Source organism: Rhea pennata, chromosome 9 (genome assembly GCF_028389875.1).
Source record: "Rhea pennata isolate bPtePen1 chromosome 9, bPtePen1.pri, whole genome shotgun sequence".
NCBI lineage: Eukaryota > Metazoa > Chordata > Aves > Rheiformes > Rheidae > Rhea > Rhea pennata.
In genome coordinates, this window is record NC_084671.1 from 12,155,856 (window position 1) to 12,179,047 (window position 23,192).

Sequence of the window (23,192 nt, forward strand, 5' to 3'; positions counted from 1 at the left end):
CACAGCGTGCAACAAATTCAAGCAGCCCCAGAGCGGGAGACACTTGGGCCGCGACGGAGCCATCAAAGCGGGCGCGAGGGTCGGGCGCTCACGGCAATTCAGCTGCCCGCAGGGCATCACGTGAGCCTGGGGCTTGGCTGGGCAGGACTCAACCCGCCAGGCACGCGGCGACCCCCGGGCATCCCCTCCCTCGCAGCCAGCCCCGCAACGGGGCTCCCCCAGGGCACGTCTTCGCCCGGCGAGAGGGCTCCCGCCGTGCAACGGCACGGGCTCTGCCGACCCCCGCGGCAGCCGGGAGCTCGCTGCACCCCGGGACCCTGGCTGCCCTGCCAGGTGGGGTGGGACGGAGGACTGCCCCTTGGCTATACCTCCTCCAAGGCTCACCAGCAGGTGCCCAAGTCCTGCTGCCCGCCCTGGGGTGCTGCCCCTCAGCCATGGGACGCGAGAGGACCACAGTGTGCAGGGGGCTGACGGGTGCAGGTACCTGATTACCGGGCCAGGACTTAGCTGAGGCTGGGAAATGCTGTTCTTATCGTCTCTGTGTCCCTCTGCCAGGTCCCGCAGACTTGCATCCTCCTAGGAAGAAGGAAGCCCCAAGGCACCAGAAAGATGGTCCTGGACACATGCACATGAGAGCCAGTGCGGATGAAGCCACAATCTGTGGTGGCCTGGCACTAGGAGCTGTGGGGACTCGGGACTCTCACATCTCCACGTGCTGGCAGAGACGAACGCAGGAGATGGGCACAGGCATCCTCCTCCTCTCCATAGAATATTTTTTATATATTTTTATATATATATATTTCATATATATATATATATATATAATGTATATATTAAAATTACATTTCTCTTTACAAAAACAATTCAACAATGGGCTGAGGGACAGAGAGCATCTCCAAAGCCAGGGCAGGGTCACCCTGGCATGGGGGTCACTGCAAGTCCCGAGCCCTACACAGGCTCTATTTTGGAGGACCCCTGTCCCCCAAGCAGGGCTCAGGTGAGAGTCCAGCAGCAAGTTGTGTAGATAGGGGTGGCCACAGTACGCAGTGGTCCCATGGCGAGGTGCCCGCTCCAGATCCGACGTAGCTTACCCAGGCCCTGCTGTCACCGCCTGCAAGGAGAGGACAGGATGTGAGCTCTGGAGGGGTGATGGAGCTGGCTGCCCAAGAGCGGCTCCAGGCCACTACACCTTGCTGGGATGACAGACCCTCCCCAAAACATTCGCCTTGCTCCCGGCACCTCCTGGGACTGGATACCTACTTTTGCCGGGCCATGCTGTAGGGATCCAGGAGGTGGGAGCTGGCCTGTGCCAGGTTCCAGTCAAACATCTCCAGCACCCGGTGGCACTCAACGCGGGACTTCAGCCCCAGGCAAAAGAGTTGCTCCACCTGCAAGAAGACATGGCAGAGCATGAGTGAGAGACTGTGGGCTGGCAGGGGCTGCCCAGCCCTCTCCAGGGTGGTGGGGGTGGGTGCCATGGTGCATACCTTCAGGTACTGGATGGCACGCTGGACGTTCCAGCCGTGGTTCTGCAGGGCCGTCTGGCACTCCTCTGTTGTCACACCATGCACCATGTCCTGCACCTGCACAAGGCTCATGTCACCATAGGCCATGACCGTGCTGGCATGTAGCCAGGGCACCCACTGCCCCCCCAGCACACTCAGCTGCCCAAGGCAGCAAAGACCTCATGGCTGAAGCAGGGGGTCAGTGCAGGACTCTGGGGTCCCCCCCATGCCTTTGGCCCTACCCTCTTGCCCTCTCCAGCACATCCCAGTGTGCCTGTCCTGCCTGGGACAGGGGTGAGCTCTTGTCCTCTCTGCAGCCCAGCTGGAGCTGCCCCCACCCCCTGCCCTCCTCGTCCCCATGGTCTTCAACCCCTCCTGCCTCAACCTGGGACAAACCCAGCACTGTTCACCCTCTAAGCCCAAGGGGACCACAGCCACTGCCCTGAGGCTGGCTGTGGTGGCCAGCCTTCTGCATCAGCCTGGAGCTGGGGCCATGGCTCACAGCCTGCCCTGGGGCAGGGCTAACACAGATTAAAAGGGTGTCCGATCCCCATCTGGGCATTGCAGTGACACGTCTGCACCGTGGTCTCTTTGCAGAGCTCTTGTAGTCAGTGCCCCTTGGTGTCAGATGAGGGGAAAGTTGAGGCACAGAGTGGGGACAGCTCTGGCCAAGGCAGCGCAGTGAGTCTGCGGCATAAGCATGACTGTAGACTTATGCCACCTGGACAGAACCTACCCTGCCCCACATGACCAGGGGAGCCCCAGGGAAGCCGCTTACCAGACGGATCTTCTCGGAGGGGCGGTAGCCATCTGGCCCATCGTACACAATCTTCTGGAGGCTGCAGGAAGCTTTCACCAGGCACTTGGGGCCAGGATTGCTGTTGTTAGAGGAGAAGTTGGCCTTGTAGTCTGGCTGCTGCTGCACCATGGGCCGGACAGTGGCCGTGGTGACCACGCGGGATGCTGGCACATCCTCGGGGCTTTTGGCCTCCTTGAAAAACTTTTCATACTTGTCCAGGTAGGCAGGGCGCTCAGGCAGCAGGTAGTAATGGGTGCTGCTGACTTTCTGCCCATCCTTCACAATGGGCAGGATACAGGGCCCCTTGGGGCAGTCCTTGCCCTGTGCCTGGATAACCTTGGGGGTGGCATATTTGGGGTCAAGGGCAAAGCTCTGCGTGGTAGGCATGGGCTTCCCTGGCGAGGTGGAGAGGTAGGAGCAGAGCGTGGCACGCTGCTGGGGAGAGCCCACCTGCAGAGCCATGGGGCTGGGCGTCCGGGAGGTGGGCTGTGACAGTGGGTCCCGGGGTGGGATCTGGGGTGGCCGATCCTCCTCGCCTCCTGAAGCTGGTGACAGCTCCCCTGACCAGCGCCCAGGCTCATTCCTGCGGAGGGGCCGGGGCGGGATGGGGACGCGAGGTGGGATTTGGGGCTTGTCTTCAGCAGGGGCTGCGGGGGCAAAGGCAGCTGGCCCCAGGGGCACGTTCAGCCTCTTCATGCACTCCTGCTGCAGCTCCTCAAAGATCTCAGTGGTCTGTGTCAGGCTGGGCTGCTTGACCTCCTTAGGGGGCAGAAACAGGTTGTCCTCCAGCACCACAGCCCTCTCGCCCTCGTCTACAAAGCCGTAGTTGGTCTCGCCTCGCTCCCGAGCTTTGGACAGTCCTGCACGGCTGCCTCGCCGCCCCGGGGGGCTGTTGATGGAGCACACCTCAAAGTCATCCTCATCCTGCGCCACGTCATCGTAGGCCGGCGGTGGGGGCAAAGGCCGAGCATCCCAGTCCACCACGGGTGTGGGGTGGAGGGGCCGGGGCAGGGCCCGCGTGGGACTCTGCGGTGGGGTCTTGTCCAGCAGTGAGAAGGCCTCCATGGCCAGCTTGGCAAGCGAGGGAGCGGTGAGCTCCCCCACGGGCGAGGGGCTCAGCGGGGGTACCTCCTCCCCGAAGTCAATCAGCGTCACCTCGCCGCCTGCCGGACCCTCGCTCGGTGGCTGGCCGGGCTGTCGCTCGCCCACCTTGGTGCCCGACACTCGGGCCGAGGGCTTCGCCAGCCGCAGTCCCTTCCCTGGGCCCAGCTTCTTCAGGCAGAGCTTCCGGAGGCCTGCGGACAGCCCGTCGTCTTCCTCGCTGACGGGGTCGTAGGAGGGCTCTAGGACGTGACAGAGAGCGTGGTGAGAGTGCCGCCAGGCCCCGTAACCCCTCAGGATCCCCATCCCATGTGCCCTGCCTCCCTTGAAGTGGCAGGAGGGCACGGTCCTCCTCAGAGGTGACTCTAACACTGGGGGCATGATGGGTGTGGGAGAGCATCTCCGCCCCCAAGACCCCGATTACAATCCTTAAAGCAAGCAGAACACTCATCCAGCCCCACAGCACGTCTGCCTGAGCATCTCCTTGCTCCGCTCTCATCTTCGCCCCCTTGGCCGTAAGGCTGCCACCTTCCCGCCCTGCTGCTCCTGGGGCAGGATCTGCCCCAGGGCTACCTCTGCCCTTCGTGCCACGGCTTGGGGGACCAGGCCCCCACTTAGCTCGGCTCCACGCCTCTCCATCCACATCACACACAGCCACTGATCGCCCCCTCGCTCCCGGTGCATGCTCATGCCACAGCCATGCCCGGGCCTAGGGGCAACTCAGCCCCACGTGGCACCTGGGTTAGTACTGGCAGCAGGTAACACCTTAGAGCAGTTAGTCCCCATCGGTCCCTCCACGGGAGACGTTTGAGGAGCGCCAAGAGCTTGGATATGTCTGCAGTGAGATTTGGCATGTAGCAAGGGTGGCACCATCTCCCTGAGGCCAAACCTAATGAAGGGACCACCTCACTTGGGCCTTGCCCTGGGTTTGGCACTTGGCAGCGGACACGTCCCTAGGGAGAGCAAGATGGTGCCATCATCCGTCGGGGGCCTGGCCACGTCTCCCGCGCGGTGCCGAGCGGAGCGGAGTGGGGAGTGGGCCGCCCCGGGCGAGAAGCACACAGCACACCCCGAGTACCTTGGAAGAAAGGAGCTAAGAGAGAACAGAGGGGGCACGAGCAGGGCTGGCGGCTCCCAGAACAGCCCCACTTACTCGTAAGCAGGATGGCAGGCTGAGGCGGGCGCGGAGGCGGCTGCCCTGCGGGAGAAGAGAGAGCCCGAGAGGAGGGGAGACGCGGGGTTAGTGCGCGAAGCAAGCGAGGAGCCAAGGCGCTTAGCGTGAGAGCGGCGCATGCTTCGTCCCTCCACCGGCCTCGGCTGCGGGGGCCTGGTGGGAGACGTGGGCATGGGGCAGATGCTGTTGGCAGCCCCCCGGTTTGCATGTTTGGGGGCTGGAAGCACATCTGTGGTGTCTAAACTCCTTGTCCTCCCTGGGAGCCTGCGGCTCTGACCACGCTGGTTAGCTGAGGTCCCCCGTGATGCGGAGCCCTCACCAGGGAGGCTTGGAGGGGACGAGGGGCCTGTCCCAGCGCTACGAGTGACAACGAGGTGGAGGTTGCTGTGCTGGCCAAGCCCGCGAGGGCCCAAGCTGGGGGACGCTGCTAGGCTGGGTGACAGCACAGCCAGTCCTGCCGGCACCCCGGCACCCCAGCCCCTCCAAAAGCCCGTGCCTCCGGGTCTCCGAAAAGCGAGTGGCAGCAAGAGACAGAGCAGAAAGGACAGATGGGACAGCAAATCAGTGCAGGCTAGTCCTGCCCCTCACCCAGGCATCATGGCACAGCCCCTGGTGCAGAGAGGAGACTGAGCTTAGCGCAGCCCCGTGTAGCTAGTGGGCTAGAGACGAAGGGGGAGAAAATCACTTACTTTTAGCCCTTCCTGGAAGCTGAGTGGGTCTGGCAGCAGTCAAGTCCACACCTAGAACGTCGGGAGGGTCCATGGGATTTCCCAGGTACAGCCTGCCGGCGGAGAGGAGAGACAGGCTGGGCACCAGCACTGTGCACGGCCCCCGTGCCCCCGGACACCCAACACGCGCTCACACCCACGGGCCGCTCGCCGCTGCCTCCGGCAGACGGCTCCCGGGAGAACCGTGTCCTGGCCCCTCACCCACGGGATGGGGCAAAGGATGAGGTGCAGAAGGCCCCAGAGATCCCTCTGCCAAGCACCACAAGCCTGGGGAGCAGGCCCAGGCGAGGGCAAGAAGAGGCACAACCCGCTGCGAGCACTGACCCCGGGACTGGTGGGCTCCAGGGGACGGGGCGCTGTGCCCCAGGGGCCTTCTGCCCTCGGGGCTCTGCTGCGCAGACCCTGGGGCTGCCCCGGCATCCCCCGGCCCTGCTCCAGGTCCAGCGCAGGGCCGTGCCCCGCGTGCCGTACCCAGAGCGCTGCGCCGGGGCGCTGCATTGGGGTGCAACACCCCGGGCGCTGGGCCAGGACGCCGTGCCCGGGGTACGGCACCCCGGTGCTCCGCGCCGCGGCCGGGGAGCGGTGCCGGGGCGCAGCGCGGCAGGAGGCCCGGGCGAGCCGTCGCAAGCCCGCCGCGGCGAGACGGGGAGCCGATGGGGGCCGTGGCGGCCCCGGGGCCTGGGCATGTGCCGAGCTCGGTGCGTTCTCCCCGGCCCGCACGGCATGTACCCGGGGCCCGTGCCCACGCAGCGGGGCGCGGGGAGGCCTGCCGGGGCACGAGCCGGCTCCGTGCGCACGGCGGCTCGGCGAGCGCGCCCAGGGCCGTGGGCACAGCCGCCCCGGGGCGGGGAGGAGACAGCCCACAGCACGGGATGCCAGGGGGATCCATGGGGGGGGGGGGCAGGCTGGGACCAAGGGCACTGGCAGAGCTGGGGGGACACCCCAGGGCTGGGGTCCCAAGTGGATCTATGTCCCAAGGGACCCTCCGAGCTGGGCGGAGGTGCTGGCTCTGCCCAACGGGGTCTTTCCAGGCTTTGAAATCGTGTTCTCCCACCCCCAAAACAGCCCTCCTACCCCAAACGCGTGGAGCGCAGGGTTGGGGGGGGGAAGGTTCTTTCTGCGGGATTTGATTTGTTTTGGCTTTCTAAAAGGACACAGGCAATTAAAAGCAGGCGGCCAGGCTGCGCCCCGGCTCCCCCCCACCCCCCCCAGTCCGCGAGCTGAGGAGTCAGCGCAGGGGCCCCGGTGCACCCTGAGGACGAGCCCGGGGGCCGCTCTCCCGCGCCAAAAGCCCGCGGCAGCGGCCGGAGACGCTCGCAGGAGCGCGACGGCCTCGCTCGAGCGCGGCCCCGCGGCCCCGTTAGCGAGAGGAGGCGAGGGGGGATAGCGGGCGGGCGCAGCCGCGGGGGGACGCGAAGAAGGCGGCGGGGTTCTTACTCGTCGATTTTATCGGGAAACCCCCAGCACTGCTGCGGGTTGGTGTCTCCATGGCCCGTGTGGATGAAGCTGTTTTTGAGCGGCTGGCTGATGTCGTGGGCTGACAGCCCCGCCACCGAGGTCACCGTGTTTCGGGGGAACTGGCCCACTTTCAGGGTCCGCTTGTTCTGACCCCGCCACCAGTAATTCTCGGCCCTGCAGAACGGAAAGGACGGCGTTACCGGCGGCAGGAGGGCACGGGCGCCCTGCCCCGCGGCTCGCCCGAGGCCCCCGGGCTCCCGCCTCCCCGCCCGGCTGGAGGCCGGCGGCCAGGAGCGGGGCCGGGGGCCGGCGGCTGGGAGCGGGGCCGGACCCCCCCCCCCCCCGGCCCCGCGGTTTCCCGGAGTCACCTGTGAGTCACCCCCCGGCCACCGGCTCAGCCCTTTTCCTGTTTACCTTCCTGCTCGCCACCCGGCCGCACCACTCAGCGCCGGGACCCCTCGGCCGGGACCCCCCGCCCCCCCCCCCACCGTCACCCGCGGGTGGCTGGGAAGCTCCCCCCGCGGCGGCGCCGGCTCCGCGGGGCTCCCAGGTAGGTCCTGCTGGGGGGGGGGCCTCTTCCTCTGCCCACGCACCCTCACGCACGCCCAGCGCTTGCGGTAACGACGCGCAGGGGCTTGAGACGGGGCGGCGGGGAGGAGGTGGGGGGGGGGTCACGGCACCCCAGGTGGCTTCGCTGGGGCTGGACGCGTCCCCCGGTTCGCAGCACCACCAACCCCAACGCAGCACCGGCCCGAACGCCCCTGCCGTGAGCACAGCACAGGGGAGCTGCTCTGCTGGGGAAACTGAGGCACGGGGGGAAAGCCGGGGCTAGCGAACCAGCCTGACCCCGCTTTGGGGCGCTCCTGCCCGTTCGCCCCCCGCCAGCGCCGTGCAGCCCCGGGCGCATCTCCGGCTGCCACCCGGGTCCCGAAGGCGCCTGCTCAGACCCGCTCCCCCCAAAAGGCGCCTGCCAGCCCCCAGCAGGGCAGCGTGGCGGGGGGGGGGGATGCCCCAGGCCAGCGGCCCCATTGCCCTGGGGAAACTGAGGCAGGGGAGGCTCTGCGCTGGGCTCCCGCAGGCAGCGAGGAGCCCGAGCGCGGCACCCACGGCTCCCCCCGCGCCCAGCCCCTGCCCCGGCGCAGCCCCGCGCCGACCCCAGCCCCGTGCAAACCCAGCGCAGCCGGATCCCCCCCCGCTCCCCGCTCCGTGCCGACCCCCCTGCTCCGTCCCCCCCGGAGGTTCACCTGGGGCTGGCTGTGCTGCGGTGCCCGGGGGTTCGCGCCGCGGCGGGCGCGGGCGCCGGGACGGGACGGGACGGGACGGGGCCCCCCGAGCCCGCCGCGCCGCCCGGCCCGTGATGCAAGCGGGACGATGTGCGCGCACTGGTTCAGCCAGCGCCGCGGCCGCCCGCCTCCGCCTCCGCTTCCCTCCCTCGCGCCGCCGAGGCCGCGCTTCCCTTCCCCTCCCCTCCCCTCCCCTCCCTGCAATTAAACCGTCAGACCCTGGGCAAGAGTCATCGGCGGCCGGGGAGAAAGCTGGTCCCTCCAGACACACAAATCCGGCCTGATTCACCTCCGGGTTGTGACTAAACGCAGGGATCCTGCCCCGGGGAGCGGGGAGAGGGGAGAAAGGGGGCGGAGAGCACCTTTCTCCTCTCCTGACCGGGGCTGGAGGGCACCCAGGTGCCCGGCCCCCGCTGGCACGTGGGCACTGCAAGCCCCAGGGCTTCCCGGTGCCCCCCCGCGGGAGGTGCTGCTCCCCCTCTCCATTCCCCGCCAGTGCGATACGGTTTGCAGGGGGACAGGGACCTTCGGGGTGAGGTTACGCTCCTGCAGCGGGGATCCGGGGACAGAAGGGCCCCCCAGCTCGGTGCCGAGGGTCCGCGAGGGCCCTGGGGGGCCGCAGGGCGATGGAGGGGCTGCCCTGCCCCGGAGGAGCCCTATACGAAGCCGGCGGCGGAGGGGGAGCGAGGTCAGCCCGCTGCAACCCCGAGCCCCGGGTGTCCCTCCCGGGCGGGTGACGGCACCGGTGGCACGTCCCCGCCGCTATCAGCAGGGAGCGGCCCCGGGGCGCGCAGCTGCCTGGCAGGCGTTTTCTCGGGGCAAGGCCGGGGCAAGCCGACAAGCGCCGTGGGGTGAGTCAGCGGGGGCAGACGGCCGGGCAGCCCGGCGCCGCCGGCATGGCCGTGCCCCCTGCACCGGGGTGGGTGGGGATCTGCAAACCCTCTGCCAGGCTCTGCCCGCCTGCGGGGGACGTGGCCAGACCTGCCGGACAGGCTTGGAAAAGCCCCTCGACCTTGCTCACGTCCCCGCTCCCCACAGCTCTGCCAGAGCCCGTGGCCCCCGGCACCCACATGCTTGGGGCCCCCCGTCCCCCATCCCATGCAGGCTGGCAGCCGGTGCCCGCTCCAAGGGGCGGATCTCCGCGGGGCCGGGGCAGGGACCCCCGTACGATACCTGCCCTCGATGACTGTGATGATATCGTTCATCTCGATGTGCAGCTTGTCGGGCTCCTCGAAGTCCTGCAGCGCTCTCATGTCGGTGGGCTGGGCCTGGCGGGGAGCGCAGAGGTGAGGACACGGGATGCTGCCCCCCACGTACCTTGTCTGGGGGCCAAGTCCTAGCCCTGTGGCCAAGACAGCGGGGGATGTGGGGCAGGGGAGCCTGGGCAACGGGCATGAGAGAGTGCCACCACCCCCAGCTGGTGGCCCACACCCCTAAAATTAACTACTACCTCCCAGCTTGATAACAGCCTTAACTCTGCCCCCGCTCAGGCAGTGCTGGGTGGAGAGGGGCCCCCCAGGGCTGCTGCACCTCTCCCCAGGGACAGTCCCCTGACGATCTCCCTGCCCGTCTACCTCGACCAGGAAGTCCCGCAGGGCCACAAAGGTCGGCCGGTCCTCGGGCTTGTGCGCCCAGCACTGCAGCATGACGTTGTAGATGTCCTGGGGACAGTCCTCAGGCCGCGGCAGCCGCTCTCCCTCCTTGTCTATCTTGTGGAGGATCTGTGGGGCAAGCAACACCATCAGCCCTGCCCCACGTGGCGGGGCTGAGACCCCACTGTCAAAGACGATGGTGATGGTGGCTCCATACTGAGAGCCTGCGCAGCCTCCTGGGCCCTCGCTGGGGACTGCATCGGGGCAGGACCTCCCGAGGAGGCAGACTCAGGAGAGCTAGGGAGTGGATGTGGAGCAGCCCAGACCCTGAGCCCCCACCACTGCCCTCCCCAGACAAGGCTTGGTGCTGCCAGGTCCATGGGAGGGCTCCGATGATGGCACCCGCCACACTGCCCACCTGGCTGCCATTGAGGCCAATCCAGGGCTCCTGCCCATAGGTGAACATCTCCCAAAGCGTCACCCCAAACATCCAGGTGTCGCTGGCGTGGGAAAAGGTGCGTGTCTTCAGGCTCTCGGGAGCACACCTGCCCGGGGAGGGAGATGGGTGTCAAGAGGGGCTAGGCAGAGAACCCCTTGCTCTCCCCACAAGGCACTGGGGGCTCCAGGGTGCCCCTGGACCAGGCTCACCAGGCAAAGGGCACCTTGCGGTGCTCCTGCATCACATAGTGGTCGTCATTTTTGGGCAGGGCCCGCATGAGCCCAAAGTCCCCAATCTTGACCTGCTCATTGGAGGCCAGCAGGATGTTGCGGGCAGCTAGGTCACGATGGATGAAGCGCTTCGACTCCAAGTAGGCCATGCCCTTGGCCACTTGAATGGCGTACTGGCACAGCGTGGAGATGAGGAAATGGCCCTGGTTCTTCCGTAGACGGTCCAGGAGAGAGCCCAGAGGGGCCAGCTCCGTCACCTGGGCCACAGGGAGGGGAAGACAGGTTGGTCAGATCAAGGAAAACCCCAGTTCAGACTGGTTTCCAGCCCCTTGAGCCCCTGGTCTGGCAATCTTTGGGGAGGGCCCAGGGAAGAGAGCCCGTTTGCCCCATGGCTCAGTTTGCCCCACGGCATGTGATTGCTGCCCTAGGAGCCAGGCTCGGTGGGCAGGGGCAGTTCCATGGTGTGGCAGGGGCAGTACGGCTCAGGCGTATTTGGGGGCCAGGGTCAGTCCCGTTTCCAGGAGTAGGAGTCCAGCTGCCCCCTCTGCAGGTACCCTGGACTCACCATCTTCATGGGGTGGGAGAGCACCACACCGTAGAGCCGGATGAGGTTCTTGTGATCCAGGGAGTGCATTGCATTCACCTCGCGGATGAAGTCATCCAGCACCTCCGGCTGGCTCAGCATGTCCGTCTTGAGACATTTCACCGCCACGTTGAGCTAAGGTCAAAAAAGGGATGAGCCACAAAGTGGGGCAGATATGTTCCTGAGGGTCTCCCAAAGCGTCTTCCTCCAGGAACCCTCATCCAGACCACAGGTGGTCTCATGCCCGCTTCTCCCACCACAAGCAGCACCAGCCCCAGGACAAGGGGCTTTGCTGCAGCCTCTTACCGTCTTGCCAGCTGGTGTGCACCACTCGCCACGGCGCACGACACCAAAGGAGCCATCACCCAGCTTCTCAAAGAGCGAGAGGTCCCTCTCCCTGATGAGGCAGGTCAGGGAGTGCTGGCCGCTAGCTTCCAGCGGGGGTGGCGTGGACGGCTTGCGGAAGGTGCTCTGGGGCTGGGGTGGCAGCTCTGACTCGGGGCGCTTCCCACTGAACACCTATGAGGTGTGGAGGCATATGAGATGCAGAGATACCCAGGGACCCTCAACTCCTCGCACTCATGGGAATGGACTGGCAGCAGCAGACTAGTGGTCAGGGAAACACCTCAGTTTCCCCTCAGTTGCCCTAATGGCAACAGCTGCCCGCGCTCCTCTGGGGCTGGGCAAACACGACACACCAACAGGCCATCCTATCTGTCGCTTTGGTTCTGCAGGTGAGTAGTACTAGAACATCTTGCTCAGGCTGTACACTCTGGAACCTAATGATGACCCCCCCCACACACACTTGGTGCTTCCACAGGGAAAGCTGGCTGCACTACCAGGCTCCGTTTCTCTGCAGGCTGGCTGCAAGGTGAGCTGCAATGCAGGATGGACTAAGGGAAGCAGCTGCCTTTGGACTACGTCTCTTGCAGTGGCCCTGCAGAACACGTGCCCCACATGGATGGCTAAATGGCAGGTCTCTAGAAGCCCTGGTGAACCAGCTCGGTAGCTAGAGGGCCCTGGGTACTCCTCGACCAGGCTGTAGCCACGAGATGTGCCTGGGCACCAAGCTGGGAGAAACCTCCAGCTTGGGCTGAGCATGGTGAGACATCCCTTCTCACCATGCATGCCCTGCCACCCCCATGCCGGCTCCCTGGCCCTACCGCCCAGGCTGCCTTGCCAGCCCGGAGGGGACAGGGATGGGCTCTCCATCTTCTCGCTCCACCATCAGCCTCTCAGAGCAACTGGCAGGAACTGACCTTGTGCTGTGTGGCCAGGGAGGCTCTTCACAGCCCTGAACCCCACCACAGGCTTGCAGCTGGGGCAGCCGCTCCCCACGCAGGGGCCGGGCCAGGCATGTGGCCGGGGTGGGAGCTGGCATTTCTCTGCCCAGCGCTAGGCTGAGTCGCCTTCTATTAAAAGCCCATCCCGGCCACGGCTCAGCCCAGATGAGTCATGAAAGGGAGAGGCCAGAAACCAAAGCCCAGCTGGCAAGCGGATGGGCGTCTGGGGGTGCAAGGTAGAGGTGCCCAGGGTGCTGAGGTGGCAGCATCACTAGATTTGGATGGGTCAGCGACGGGGAAAACTGCTGAGAGGGAAGGTCTAAGCATCAGAGGTATGAGTGCACATCTTGGGGTCTGCTGCCCTGACGTGCCCCAGCCCGGCAGGCACTCGGCTCCCACCTGTGCTGCAGGGGCAGGGCCCGGGCACTGCCGGTGCCGCGGGCAGGCTGGGTGCTGGCAGCGCCAGTCCCCGGGGGCCGCGCAAGCTCGGCCTTGGCATGTGGTACCCCACGAGGAGGACAGCAGGGACACCACCACTCGCTGCCCAGAGGGCTGGCTGGGGCGAGACGTGGGCTCTGTTGCTAATTAGCTCTGAAGGAGTTTCCTGGAAGAGGCAAATCACGCAAAGGGAATGAATTTCCTGCCTGACGGAGTGGCAGGCTCATCCTTAGCTGGGAAGTTACCCAAGACCCTGTACTGGGCCAGGCAGGGTCATGCAGGAGGCAGGACACAGGCCAGGGACTCGTGCCCCACTCCCTGCCTGCCCCTGGGGACAGGGCCCGCCCTTCGTCCCACGGGACCCACGGCAAGGGGGTGGAGGCACCGGCAGAAGGCCAAGGGAACCATGTGGGAAGTAGGTGGAAGAGAGGGGCTTAATTGCACACAAACATGTCGTATTTGGGCTGGAGCCAGGATCCCAGCTCCCACCATCTCTTTGCACGGCACCAAGCCCATCCCAGTCCTCTGGTGTTCCTCAGTTTCCCCGCCAAGCTCCCCCTGCCCTGGATGTCCCTCTTCCAGCTGTACCTTGCTCATCCACGATTTGCGCTTGCACATGGCCTTCCTCCGCTTCACTGCCTCCCACAGCCGCCGCTGGCCTGCAGGGACACAGGGACCATCACCAACCCAGCACACCAGAGGAGGACCCCATGTTCTCCAGCACTTCTGCCCTGAACCCTCCCTGGACGAAGAGCTCTCCAGCCCATTGGGCTGCATGTTTGCCTGGGCTCCCCCAAGGCTGGCGTGTAGCCAGATGGGTACGAGGAGAGGTTTCGGAGGGATATACGCACCAGGGCGGCCCATGCCGATCTTCTCCAGATCCTCATTTTTGACGTACTCGAAGTGGGAGAGGCGGGTGACGTTCAGCTCGTCCCGGATGCGCAGGAAGTACTGCTGCAGCTGCAGTTCGGTGAGCAGTTCGAGCAGCCAGTCCGTGCCCTCTTCCGACTGCATGCTACAGCTCAGCTTCTGTAGGGATACCGGTGGGGTTAGCAGCTCCCAGTGTCCCCAAGGGCTGAGTCCTGTCCTGCTCTGAAGAGACGTCCATGGCCCAAAGGGGCTGGGAGCCAAGACTAGACCCTGCACGCCTGCGGGGAGAGGCAGGACGGGCACTGCCAAGGAGGGAGCCAGAGGCGCGAGGGATGCGACCAGGAGGGATGTGCAGAGCCTGTTCCCAACCCCCCGGGGCAGCCAGGAGAGACGTGGGCTCTTCTCCTCACCAGCAAGACCCGTGGGGAAGAGTAGGAAGTCCAGCTCTGCCCTGTTGTGCCCACAGCCCCAGTAAAACACCAGCCCATCCTGCCTGCTCCGGTCCCCGGGCAGCGGTGCCAGGGATGGAGAAGGCGGCACAACCTCCGGGCATGGGACGGATGCGGCCGGCAGCCCCAGCCAAGGAGCGCTGCACGCCCCAGCACCACGCACGCTCAAGGGGCGCCCGGCACCCGGGCACCACGCACGTGCAAGGGGCACCCTGCGCCTGGCACTGCGCCCACCAGGGTCCTGGCTCCCTTTGCCCGGGTGGGCTCTGCCCGGAGGACAGCGGAGGCGGCAGCTGTCCCCGGGGGAGGACAAGCATCTCAGCACCGCCACCTGCAGCAGGTCCCTGCTGCCACGGCGGGGAGGGGGTGGCACCGTGCTGGGTGGCCACAAGGAGGGCACAGACAGGGACGCAGGGTGGTGAGGGTGCGGGGAACGAGGGCTCAGGGCACCGCGGCATCACCCCGCGCCTCGCCAGACGGGTACCAAGCCTCGACCCTGGGTTCTCTGTGCCCCCCCCCAAAAACATGCCCCGTGCCACCCCGCACCCCCGCCTCCCCTCCCCGCCGGACCCCCTGCCTTTCCGGGAAGGGGGCGTCAGCTCTGCCTCCCACCTCCGAGCGCAGGAGCAGAGGCTGGGACCTCGCGGGAGACGGCACGCGCCTCCCCCCCACACCTACCCCCCAAACCCAAACCCAGAGCGGGGCAGCGCCCGGTGCTGCGGAGCCACCTCCACCCTCTCCTCGGGGAGACGACGTGGCCTTCGCCGCCCTCCCCGCTGCCCTCAGGTCCCGGCCGCGCCACCGCCAATTACAGGCTAAAAATACGGTGGACACAGCAAGCGGCTGGGCACGGGGGCAGCCGGGGTGGAAGGAGCCGCCGGCCTCCAGCACCCCCGTGGCGGGGAGACGGCTGGTACCCGCGGGTGCCTGGGCCAGGGAGGGGGACACGGTGCCGCGGCGGCGGCACGGCCCGGGCGGGGGTCCGGGGGCTCCCGGGGCGGCACTTACTCGGTAGACGCGGAAACGGGCCAGGAAGGGGAAGGAACGGCGCAAAGCCTCGAAGCGTCGCATCCTGCTCGCCCTCCGCTGGGGGACCCTGCCCCTGCGCCGCTGCCCCGTCCCCGTCCCCGCCGAGGGTGCCGCAGAGCCCCGCGCCCGGCTGCACCGGCCGACCGCGACCTCCTCCTCCTCGTCGTCGTCCCCGCACAGCGCGGGGAGGGCTCGGCGCGGCGCAGGGGCCGGCGGCGTCCCCGCGGCGCCGGCGGGCAGGACGCGGGCTGTCGCTCTCCTCCTCCTTCCCGTCGTGCTTCCGAGCCTCTGCTTCCCGGCCGGTCCTTCCCTCCCCTTCCCGAACGCGCCGCGGCCGGGGCGAAGGCGCGGGCGGCGCGCGGGGGTCCGGGGCAGCCGCGGCGCCGGGACGGAGCCGCCGCGTTGGTCGCGGCGGAGGTTTTCCGACCGGCGGCCCGGCGGTCAGCTCCGACGGCGGGCTGCAGCGCCCGCTTCCTGCCGGGATTCGGCCCCCTCCGTCTCCGGCGCCCTCGCCGCCGCCCGGCACGGTCCCCCCCGCCGCGGCTCCGCTGCCCCCCGCCCCGGCCCCGGGGATCGATCCCCGGCCCGGCCTCCTTCCCAGGAGGGTTTATTTTAGCTGCGCGCTGGCCCGGCTCCGCGCGGCGCTGGGATCGGAGCCCAGGGGGCCGGGCCGCGATCAATGTGCTGCTTTCTCTGTTGTTCGGCGGCATCTCGCTCCGGCAGCTGCACTGCCTGGGAGACCGGGCTCCCGGGGCCCATTTCCATGGAAACTCGCTCCGGCCTTGGGAAAAGCTGCCGGGCCTCAGTTTACCCCGTTAAGCGAGGTGGGAGGCACATCCGGCCCTCTGGCTCCCGAACGGCTCGGCAGTCTCCTAAGCGCCGAGCACAGACACCACGGTGACGGGCACGGCAACCCCATCAGCATCCGCCCGCGGGGAAACCAGGCCAGCGGGGACGCTTCTCGCCCGGCAAACGGCCCCACCGCCCAGCCGGCACAGCCCGAAGCCCTCGCTGGGGCGGCGGGTCCCCGCCGGAGCCCCCACGGTGCTCCCGGCAGCCGGGGTGGTGGTGGGGCCGGGCCCCTCCACAGCTGCTGGTGCCGGGGGGGCCCAGCTCCCCTCTGAGGGGGGGCGGCTGCGGGGCCAGGGCCAAGCGCTGGCTCCCGAACACAGCCCCGTTGTCCGCCCGCGGGCTCCCCGGGGAGAACAGCTGGCCGGATCGGCGGCGCGCGCGGGCCTGAGAGAGGGAGGACCCGCGGCGCCCTCCCGCCACGGCCCCGACCCCCCCGCCGGCACCAAGGCACCGGGAGGGTGCGGGGGGGAGGAAGACGCGGCATGCGCCCCCCAAGCGCCCCCCGTGATGCCCTGCTGCATGCTGGCGGCTCCCGCTCCAGGCACCCCCACCGTCCCCCCCCCCCGCCGCATCCCGACAGCGGGGACAGGCACCCGCGGCCAGGCCGAGCGCTGCTCTGGGGGCCGCCCGGCCCCCCCGGCACGTTAAAGCGCATCCCCAGCGGAGGAGCTGCCACCACCACCGCGATGGCCCGGCAGAGCTGCCCCGCCGACCGGGGTGGGGGGCACCCGGGCCCGGCGCCCACCGCTGCCACGTGCCGGCTCTTGCCCCGCTCCGGCGCAGCCAGCGCCTGCTCGCGACGACACCCCCGCGCCTCCACCTGCACCCCCGACGCAGCTACACCCCCCACGCACACCCGTGAGTGCCCCACAGCTCCCCCCCCGCCGGGGATGCATTGGTCCCCGCTGCCCCTGCGCGCGCATCCTGCTGCCTCTCCGACCCAGCGGGACGGCGATGCGCCCCTCCTCTTCCCCGCCGAGCAGCCCCCCGGCACTGGACCCCTTCCGAACAGCTATGCCCCAGCCTGCCCCCCACGCTGGGGAAACTGAGGCCCGGGGGGCTGCAGCTGCCCAGCACGGGACCAGCTGGACCCCGGCTCCGCTCCTGAGCCGCCGTCGCGGCTGGCGGACCGGCTCCCCCGCGATGCTCGCGGCCCCCTCCCGGCTCCAGCGAGGCTAGGGCCCCCTCCCCCCCCCGCACCCCGTGCCTCAGTTTCCCCGGCAGGACGGGGCCGAACACAGCAGCGGGGCGAGCGGAGCGCCCCGCTCTCCCGCCTGGGTTATAGGAGCAGCGGGACGCGGGGGCTGCCGGACGGCGCAGGGCACCCGCCAGCGCCAGGGATGGAGATGCCGTGCAGGGAAGCGGTGCTATGCGACCCCCCCCCCCCCACCGACAGCCTTCAACTCCCCCCCCCTCACCGTGCCCCACGGCATCAGCACCGCCGTGCCCCTCTCGGAGGGGGGGCCCAGGAGGGACGGGCAGAGCCCAGCCGCATCCTCGTGTCCCCCCCGCCGCCCACCGCCGCTCTCGCACCGCACTGACCCGCCGGCGCGTCCCGCCGCCCCGCCGTGGCGCCCGCTGCCCCGCGCCGGCCGAGAGGCTGCGGGGCAGCGGGCCGCGCATCTCCTCGTCGTCCGGGGCGCTGCTCAGGCGCCGGTACTCGGCTCTGTCGCCCATGGCCGGGGTGAGGGCGGCGGCGGCGGGCGAGGGGCCGCGGAGAGGCCGGCGCCCGCCCGGGGGTGGCGAGGGCTGGAGCCGGGCGCGGGATCACATGGCAGAAAGTTGCTGCAGTTCCGGAAAACGGCGAGAGGGTGAAGGTGACCGCGACGGCGGGGAAGGCGGGGGGACGGATGCCGAGGAGCCGGAGACGCGAGGAGGGCGGCAGCCGCCGGGGTGCCCGTCCTCATCCTCCCCCACCTCGCCCCCCAGCTCGGCAGCCTGCCCGCCTGCACCCCCCGAGCCCGGCGCCGCGGGTGCCCGCATTGCCGTGCCGAGCCTGCAGCCCCCTGCGCTGCCCCACGGCAGGGATGCGGTGCCGGTGGACGAGGAGCGGTGGGGGGGGGGAGCATCCTTCGGCAGCTGGGGGCTCTGCGGCAAGAGCGGGGAGGGTGGGCAGGGGGCACCTGGCCCTCCTCCGGGCTTGCAGCATCCCTGGGCCGGGGAGCCGGAGCATCCCTCCCACCGCGCCGGTGCCGGCAGAGGGGGATGGGATGCGCCGGGAAGATGGCTGCTCCGCAGCCCCCCCTCTGCAGAGCTGGAGCCGGCGCTGGCGCGGCCGGGCAGGGGCAGCAGCCACCAGGAGCATTCCCCCCCCCCGCGGGATCAATCCCACCCCACAGCGAGCGGATGGGGTCGGCAGGGCACCGCCGCCGGCCCCCCAGGCGGAGGATGGCAGGCAGGAGGGTGCCGCAGGCTGCTCCTCCTCCCTGGGGTGCCCCCTGCCAAAGACCCCCCCAAATCCTCCCCAAGCCCCTTTCCTGGCTCTCCCTGCTCCCTGCCTGTGGGGCACCTATGGGGCACGGGGGCGCACGGCACGGCGCATCCGGCCCCGAGAGCACGCTCTCAGCATCGCCCTGCGGCCCCTTCCTCCGGCCCTGGCCGCGCCGCCGCGGGGGGGCTTCGCCCCTCGCCAGCCCGCGTTCCCCTCCCCGGGGACCACGTCCCCGAGCGCGGCGCTGCCCAGAGGGGACAACGCGAGCGCCCGGCGCGGCCGCCGGCCGGCTCCCGCCGGGACTCCTGCCAGGCGGCGCAAACCCAGTGCGAGCAGCTCCCCCAAACGTCGGCTCGCAAAACAAAACCGCGCGAAACCTCCCCGGACCCACCGGGTCCCGGCTCAACCGAAAACCAAACCGCAAGGGCCCCCCCGACGCAGGGCGCGCAGCATCACACCCCGCCTCCGCCGAGCTGCCCGCCAGCCCGCGGGGCCTGCCGCGGCGGTGATGGGCACGCCGACCGCCGGGCGTCTCCCCCCCCCCGCGGAGGGGACGGCCGCCCACGCCTCTGCGTCGCGCTCGGTCCCCGCATCGCTTTCCGTCTCGCACCTCCGGGCGCCGGGCTGGGGGGGTGGGGGGGCAGCACCCCGCCCCGCCCCCATCCCCACCTCCCTGGTCGGAGCGGCTCTGGAAAGCAGCCGGAGTCGGAATCGGGCTCCCAACGCACCTCCGTGCCGGCAGGACGGCCGGGGCAGCGGGGGCCCCGGCGGCCTCCCGCCCGTCGCCGCGCTCGGCTCCGCGCCCGGCCGGTCCCGGGCTCGCCGCCCTGCCTGCCACCTTCCCGGCGGCTCCGTCGCTGGAAGTGATCTCACCGGCTCCAGCCGCGGCCCGGCCGGCCGCGGTGCCCTGGCCTCGCTCATCCCTCCCGGGGCCCCGGGGGCGGGGAAGGCCCCGAACCGCCGTGACGCGCTGCCCGGTCCAGCCGCTCCGGCGCGGGCACGCGCTCGCTCCCGGCACCCGAGCCGGGAGAGGAGGGGAACGCCTGGGACGCCGGCGGGCAGGGAGGGGCAAATCCAGGGCAGCGGACGGAGCCGTGCCGGGATGCAGATCCGCTCCGGGGATCGTCCCGAGCCTGCTCTCCCGGCTGCGCTGCCCCACGTCCGCTCCGGACCCCAGCAAAGCCCTGCAAGACCCCAGGCCATCCCGCGCTTCGCCTCCCACGCCGCGGGCACCCCGGTGCCGCTGACGGGGCCGCACCGAGGCCTCGGCGAGGGCAGGGTGCCAGGACTCCCGCAGGACGGCGTCGCGGGCTCTCGGCTGCCGGAGCCCCATCCCCGGGTGCTGCCAGCGGGCCCGGGCCGATGGGAGGGCAGGGGCTGTCCCAGGGCCTCCCCCTCTTCTCCAGGATGGAGATCACCCCTCGGACGCCCGGCCCGAGAGCGGCGGCCGCCCGGGGGGAGACCCGCGTCCCGGTGGCATCCCCGCCGGCAGAGCCCCACGCAACCCTAATCCTCGCCCTAAGCCTCTTTCCTCTGCTAAATCCCCTCCGTATGTCGAGCCGCAGCAAGTGTGGCCCGGGGGCCGGCTGGGAGGGCGCCGAGCCCATCCCGCGCTTCCCAACACGCAACCCGGCGCGGCCAGGAGCGCACGGAGCCGGGCCACGAGCCCGAGGGCAGCCGCGGAGGGGCCGGGCAGGGCGAGTCGGCCCAAGTCGCATCTGAGCCGCTTCCCATCTTTGTAGCCGCGGCAGGAACCGGGCTGGGCGCTCCGGGCTCCTTCCCGAAACACGTCCCCGGGGACGAGAGCTCCTCGGGGCGGGACGCGTGCCCGGGGCTGCCCGGCCACGGGGCGCGAGGCCGGGGGAGGACCGGGAATTGCCGACACCGCGGCCGCCCCGGCACCGGCTCCCCCAGCGCCACCGAGCTTCTCTCCGAGGAGGGGAGCGAACGTCTGCGAGACGGCGGCCGGCGGAGAGGCGGGAGGACGCACGCGCCAGCACCCCGAACGCGAGGCCGACGCTTGCCCGAAGGCCCCCAGCGCTGCCCGCGCGCTGGACGCCCCCCGAACCGCCCCCTTACCCAGGCCGAGGTGGCCGTGCCGTCGGGGTCCCTCGGCGGGGCCGGTCCGTGCCCCCCGGCGGGGCCGGCGCCGAGGCGGAGGCAGGGCGCCGCGGGCTCAGGGCTTCTCCGGCGCAGCCATGGGCGCTCCCGGGGCCGCGTCTCCGGCTGGCGGCGGGCTCGGCCTGCAAGGAGAGGTGGGGCTGGGGTGTCGCCGGCCGCACGCGGGGTCGGGACCGCCTGGAAGCGGCCCGCGACCCGTCGCAGCGGCGGCCCCCGTGGGGGACACATCGCCTGCTCGGCGCCGGCCGAACGGCCCCGCCGAGGGCTCTGCCGTCGCGCTGCCCTCCGGCTGCTCCCGCGCCGCCCCGGCTGCCTCCGGCCCCGGCGTGCGCGCGGCGCCCCGCGCAGCCGGAAGAGCGGCTGCGGACGAGGGAAGGAAGTCTCACGGGGGCGAGTTTCCTGAGCGGGGCAGCGAGGCACGGCCCCTAGAGCCCGCATCGCGCCCGGGGCCCCGCGGGGCACCGAGCGCCTGCTCCGCCCCACGGGCACCGCGGCGGGGAGCGACCCGGGTACCCGCAGCCCGCTCCGCCGCGAGCCGAGGGGCGTTTGCCGGGCGCCAGGAGAAGGGGTGATGCTCAGCTGACGGGAAGGAGGCCGCAGCCCCGGATGGGGCCGAGGGGTGGCCGAAGGGCCCCTTCCTTCGCCTGGGCCGCAGCGCGGAGCGACGCGGGAGCGCGGCCGGCGGGACGAGGCGGCCCGCTCCGGCGGGCGGCTGCTCCCGCGAGGCTGGGCGCAGCCAGGACGGGGTCTCACCTGCCTCTGGGAGCTGCCGGGGAGGCCTGGCCCCGGCGCCGCCTCTCCCCTCGGTTTCCTCCTCCATCCCACAGCGGGTTCGGGCATCCGAGAGCAGCCCAGCTCGGGAAACGCGGCCGCGGCGCTCCACAAAGGGCCGGAGCGACGGCAGAGAGACCTTCTCCTTGCCGCGGGAAAGGGCCCGGCGCGGCATCCCAAGCCCCCTCGGGGCCGAGGCGAGGGGCCCGTGGGGCGCAGACCGCCGCCAGCGCCGAGGGGCGCTGGGAGCGGGCTCCCGGCTGCTCCAGCCTTTCCGTTTGGAGGGTGAGTCACGGCTGCCTCCCACGCGCTCTGCTCCGGGCACCGCAGGGCTGGCAGCCGCCAGGGAGCCGGGCGGCGGCAGCAGGAGGAGGAGGAGGAGGAGAGAGGAGGCACTGCCGTACCCACGGTGCTGCACCGGCAGGGCCGGCCCATGCCCTGTGCTAACGACTACCTGGCTAACAAGGCCCCGACGGCTCCGGCTCCCGCTCCGGGGCTTGCAACAGGTGGCAGAGCCCGAATCCCGCCGCAGCACCGCCTCGCTCCCCGGGCCGTCGGCACGGAGCGGAGGAAGGACGGCTGGGGCCGGCCGCCAGGCGAGCGGGGCCCCGAGCCGACGCTTTGCCCGCTCCCGGTCGGACGGCGCTCGGTCCGTAGGCCGGAGCCGGAGCAGGGCTGCCGCTGACCACGGGGCCGCGGCTCCCGAGTCCGGCAACGCCGCCGGGAAAGGCACCGAGATGGGGCCGGTGCCGCGGGGCCGTGCCGCACTCTCGTCCCAGCTGCTCCCCCAAATACAGTCTTATTTTTTTTTTCTTTCTTTCTTTTAAAGACAAGGTTTTGCAAGACCCAGAGCCAGAAAGTTTGGTGGGCTCGCTTTGCACGGAGCGTTGCAGCACCGCGGAGCCCCGCCGCATCCCCGCTCCGGGCAAGGAGGTGAAGCCGCGGAGGAGGAACCCACCTGCGGTGCCCAGCACCTCTGCGGAGCCCTGCGGAAACCCTGCGAAGGCAGAGAGGCCGCACGGAGCCACGGAGGCGCCGCGGCCCCGGGGAGGGCGGCTGCGCGGGGAGCGCCGGCGCTCGGCTCTGCCTTGGCCTGCCCTGCGCCAGCGCTGCCCTCCGGGCCAAACCCCGCCGGGACACGGCAAGGAAAAGGCACGCGGGGACGAGGCCGGGCCCCTCTCGCCACGTGCAAACCCTGGCTAAAAACCATCTCTTGCGAAGCCCAGCCGCGTCCTGCAGAGCGGGCGGCCACGAGAATCGGAGCAGAGCCCTCCCGACGGGGCGAGATCCTCGCCGCGGCTGCCGACAGCACGTCACCAGCCACGCAGAGGGAGATTAACCTTTTTTTAAAAGATAAAAATAATAATAATAAAAAAAAAAAACCCAAAGGGTCCTGAGGCTTTTGGACGAGAAAAACCTGCCCCGGTGCGGCCAGACACTGATGCAACGCCGCCTGCCCGAGCCTGCAGGCAGAGGGTCCCGGCACCTCGGCTGCTGCTCGGCGTTTTGGCAGCAGCATGACGTCCCCGAGCCGCGGCGCCGTTTCCAGCCTGCCCTCGAGCTGCCCCGGGGCAGCCCAGAGGACAAGGATCCTCTCTGTTCAGCTCCGGAGCTCCCACGAGCCCAGGAAAGGGAAAGAGCAGAGCAGAGCCTTGTTTTTAACAAAAAGTCTTCCCCCAGCTTCCGCTGCGGGTCCGGGAGGGTTCAAAGGCGTCGGACTCCCGCTTGCTGCGGCCTGGGGAACAGCAGCAGTTGCTGCTACAAACCCTGCTGCTCCCTCCCGCCCCGGCCTGGGGGAAAGCAGGGCTCTGGGGCTCCCTCGGCCCCACGAGGCTGGGGGGGGGGGGGGCGGAGACGGCACCGCAGCGCCCGGGCACGGCGCCGCGCCGGCAGCCTGCAGTGCTGCAGGGCACCGTGCCAGGCAGCGCCCATCAGCACCGCACCGGCGGGGACCGAGGTGCCGCACGGGCGGAGGCGGCCAGGATGCAGATGGGAAAGAGCAACCCGGTGCTACCCGCTGGGCAACACCGCTTCCTCGCACGGCGTCCGGGCACTG

General features: G+C 69.8%; 1 protein-coding gene across 4 annotated transcripts; it reads right to left on the bottom strand.

Moving 5' to 3' along the window:
- Window positions 1-756: 756 nt before the first annotated feature.
- Window positions 757-21,266, bottom strand: TNK2 (tyrosine kinase non receptor 2). Of its 4 annotated transcripts, none has more exons than XM_062582743.1 (17): window positions 21,119-21,266; window positions 20,324-20,487; window positions 13,465-13,642; window positions 13,202-13,272; window positions 11,199-11,411; window positions 10,875-11,027; window positions 10,289-10,566; window positions 10,059-10,185; window positions 9,623-9,769; window positions 9,222-9,316; window positions 6,745-6,939; window positions 5,269-5,360; window positions 4,559-4,603; window positions 2,284-3,647; window positions 1,488-1,583; window positions 1,261-1,388; window positions 757-1,111 (listed from the first exon to the last, which is right to left on the bottom strand). In XM_062582743.1, the coding sequence occupies exons 1-17, from the start codon at window positions 21,183-21,185 to the stop codon at window positions 1,105-1,107; spliced, it is 3,420 nt and encodes a 1,139-aa protein (XP_062438727.1). In that variant the 5' UTR covers window positions 21,186-21,266; the 3' UTR covers window positions 757-1,104. The 4 variants fall into 4 exon arrangements, with proteins under 4 accessions (XP_062438727.1, XP_062438726.1, XP_062438728.1 ...); XM_062582742.1 differs by having other exon boundaries at window positions 4,484-4,603; XM_062582744.1 differs by lacking the exon at window positions 4,559-4,603 and having other exon boundaries at window positions 21,119-21,265.
- Window positions 21,267-23,192: the final 1,926 nt, after the last annotated feature.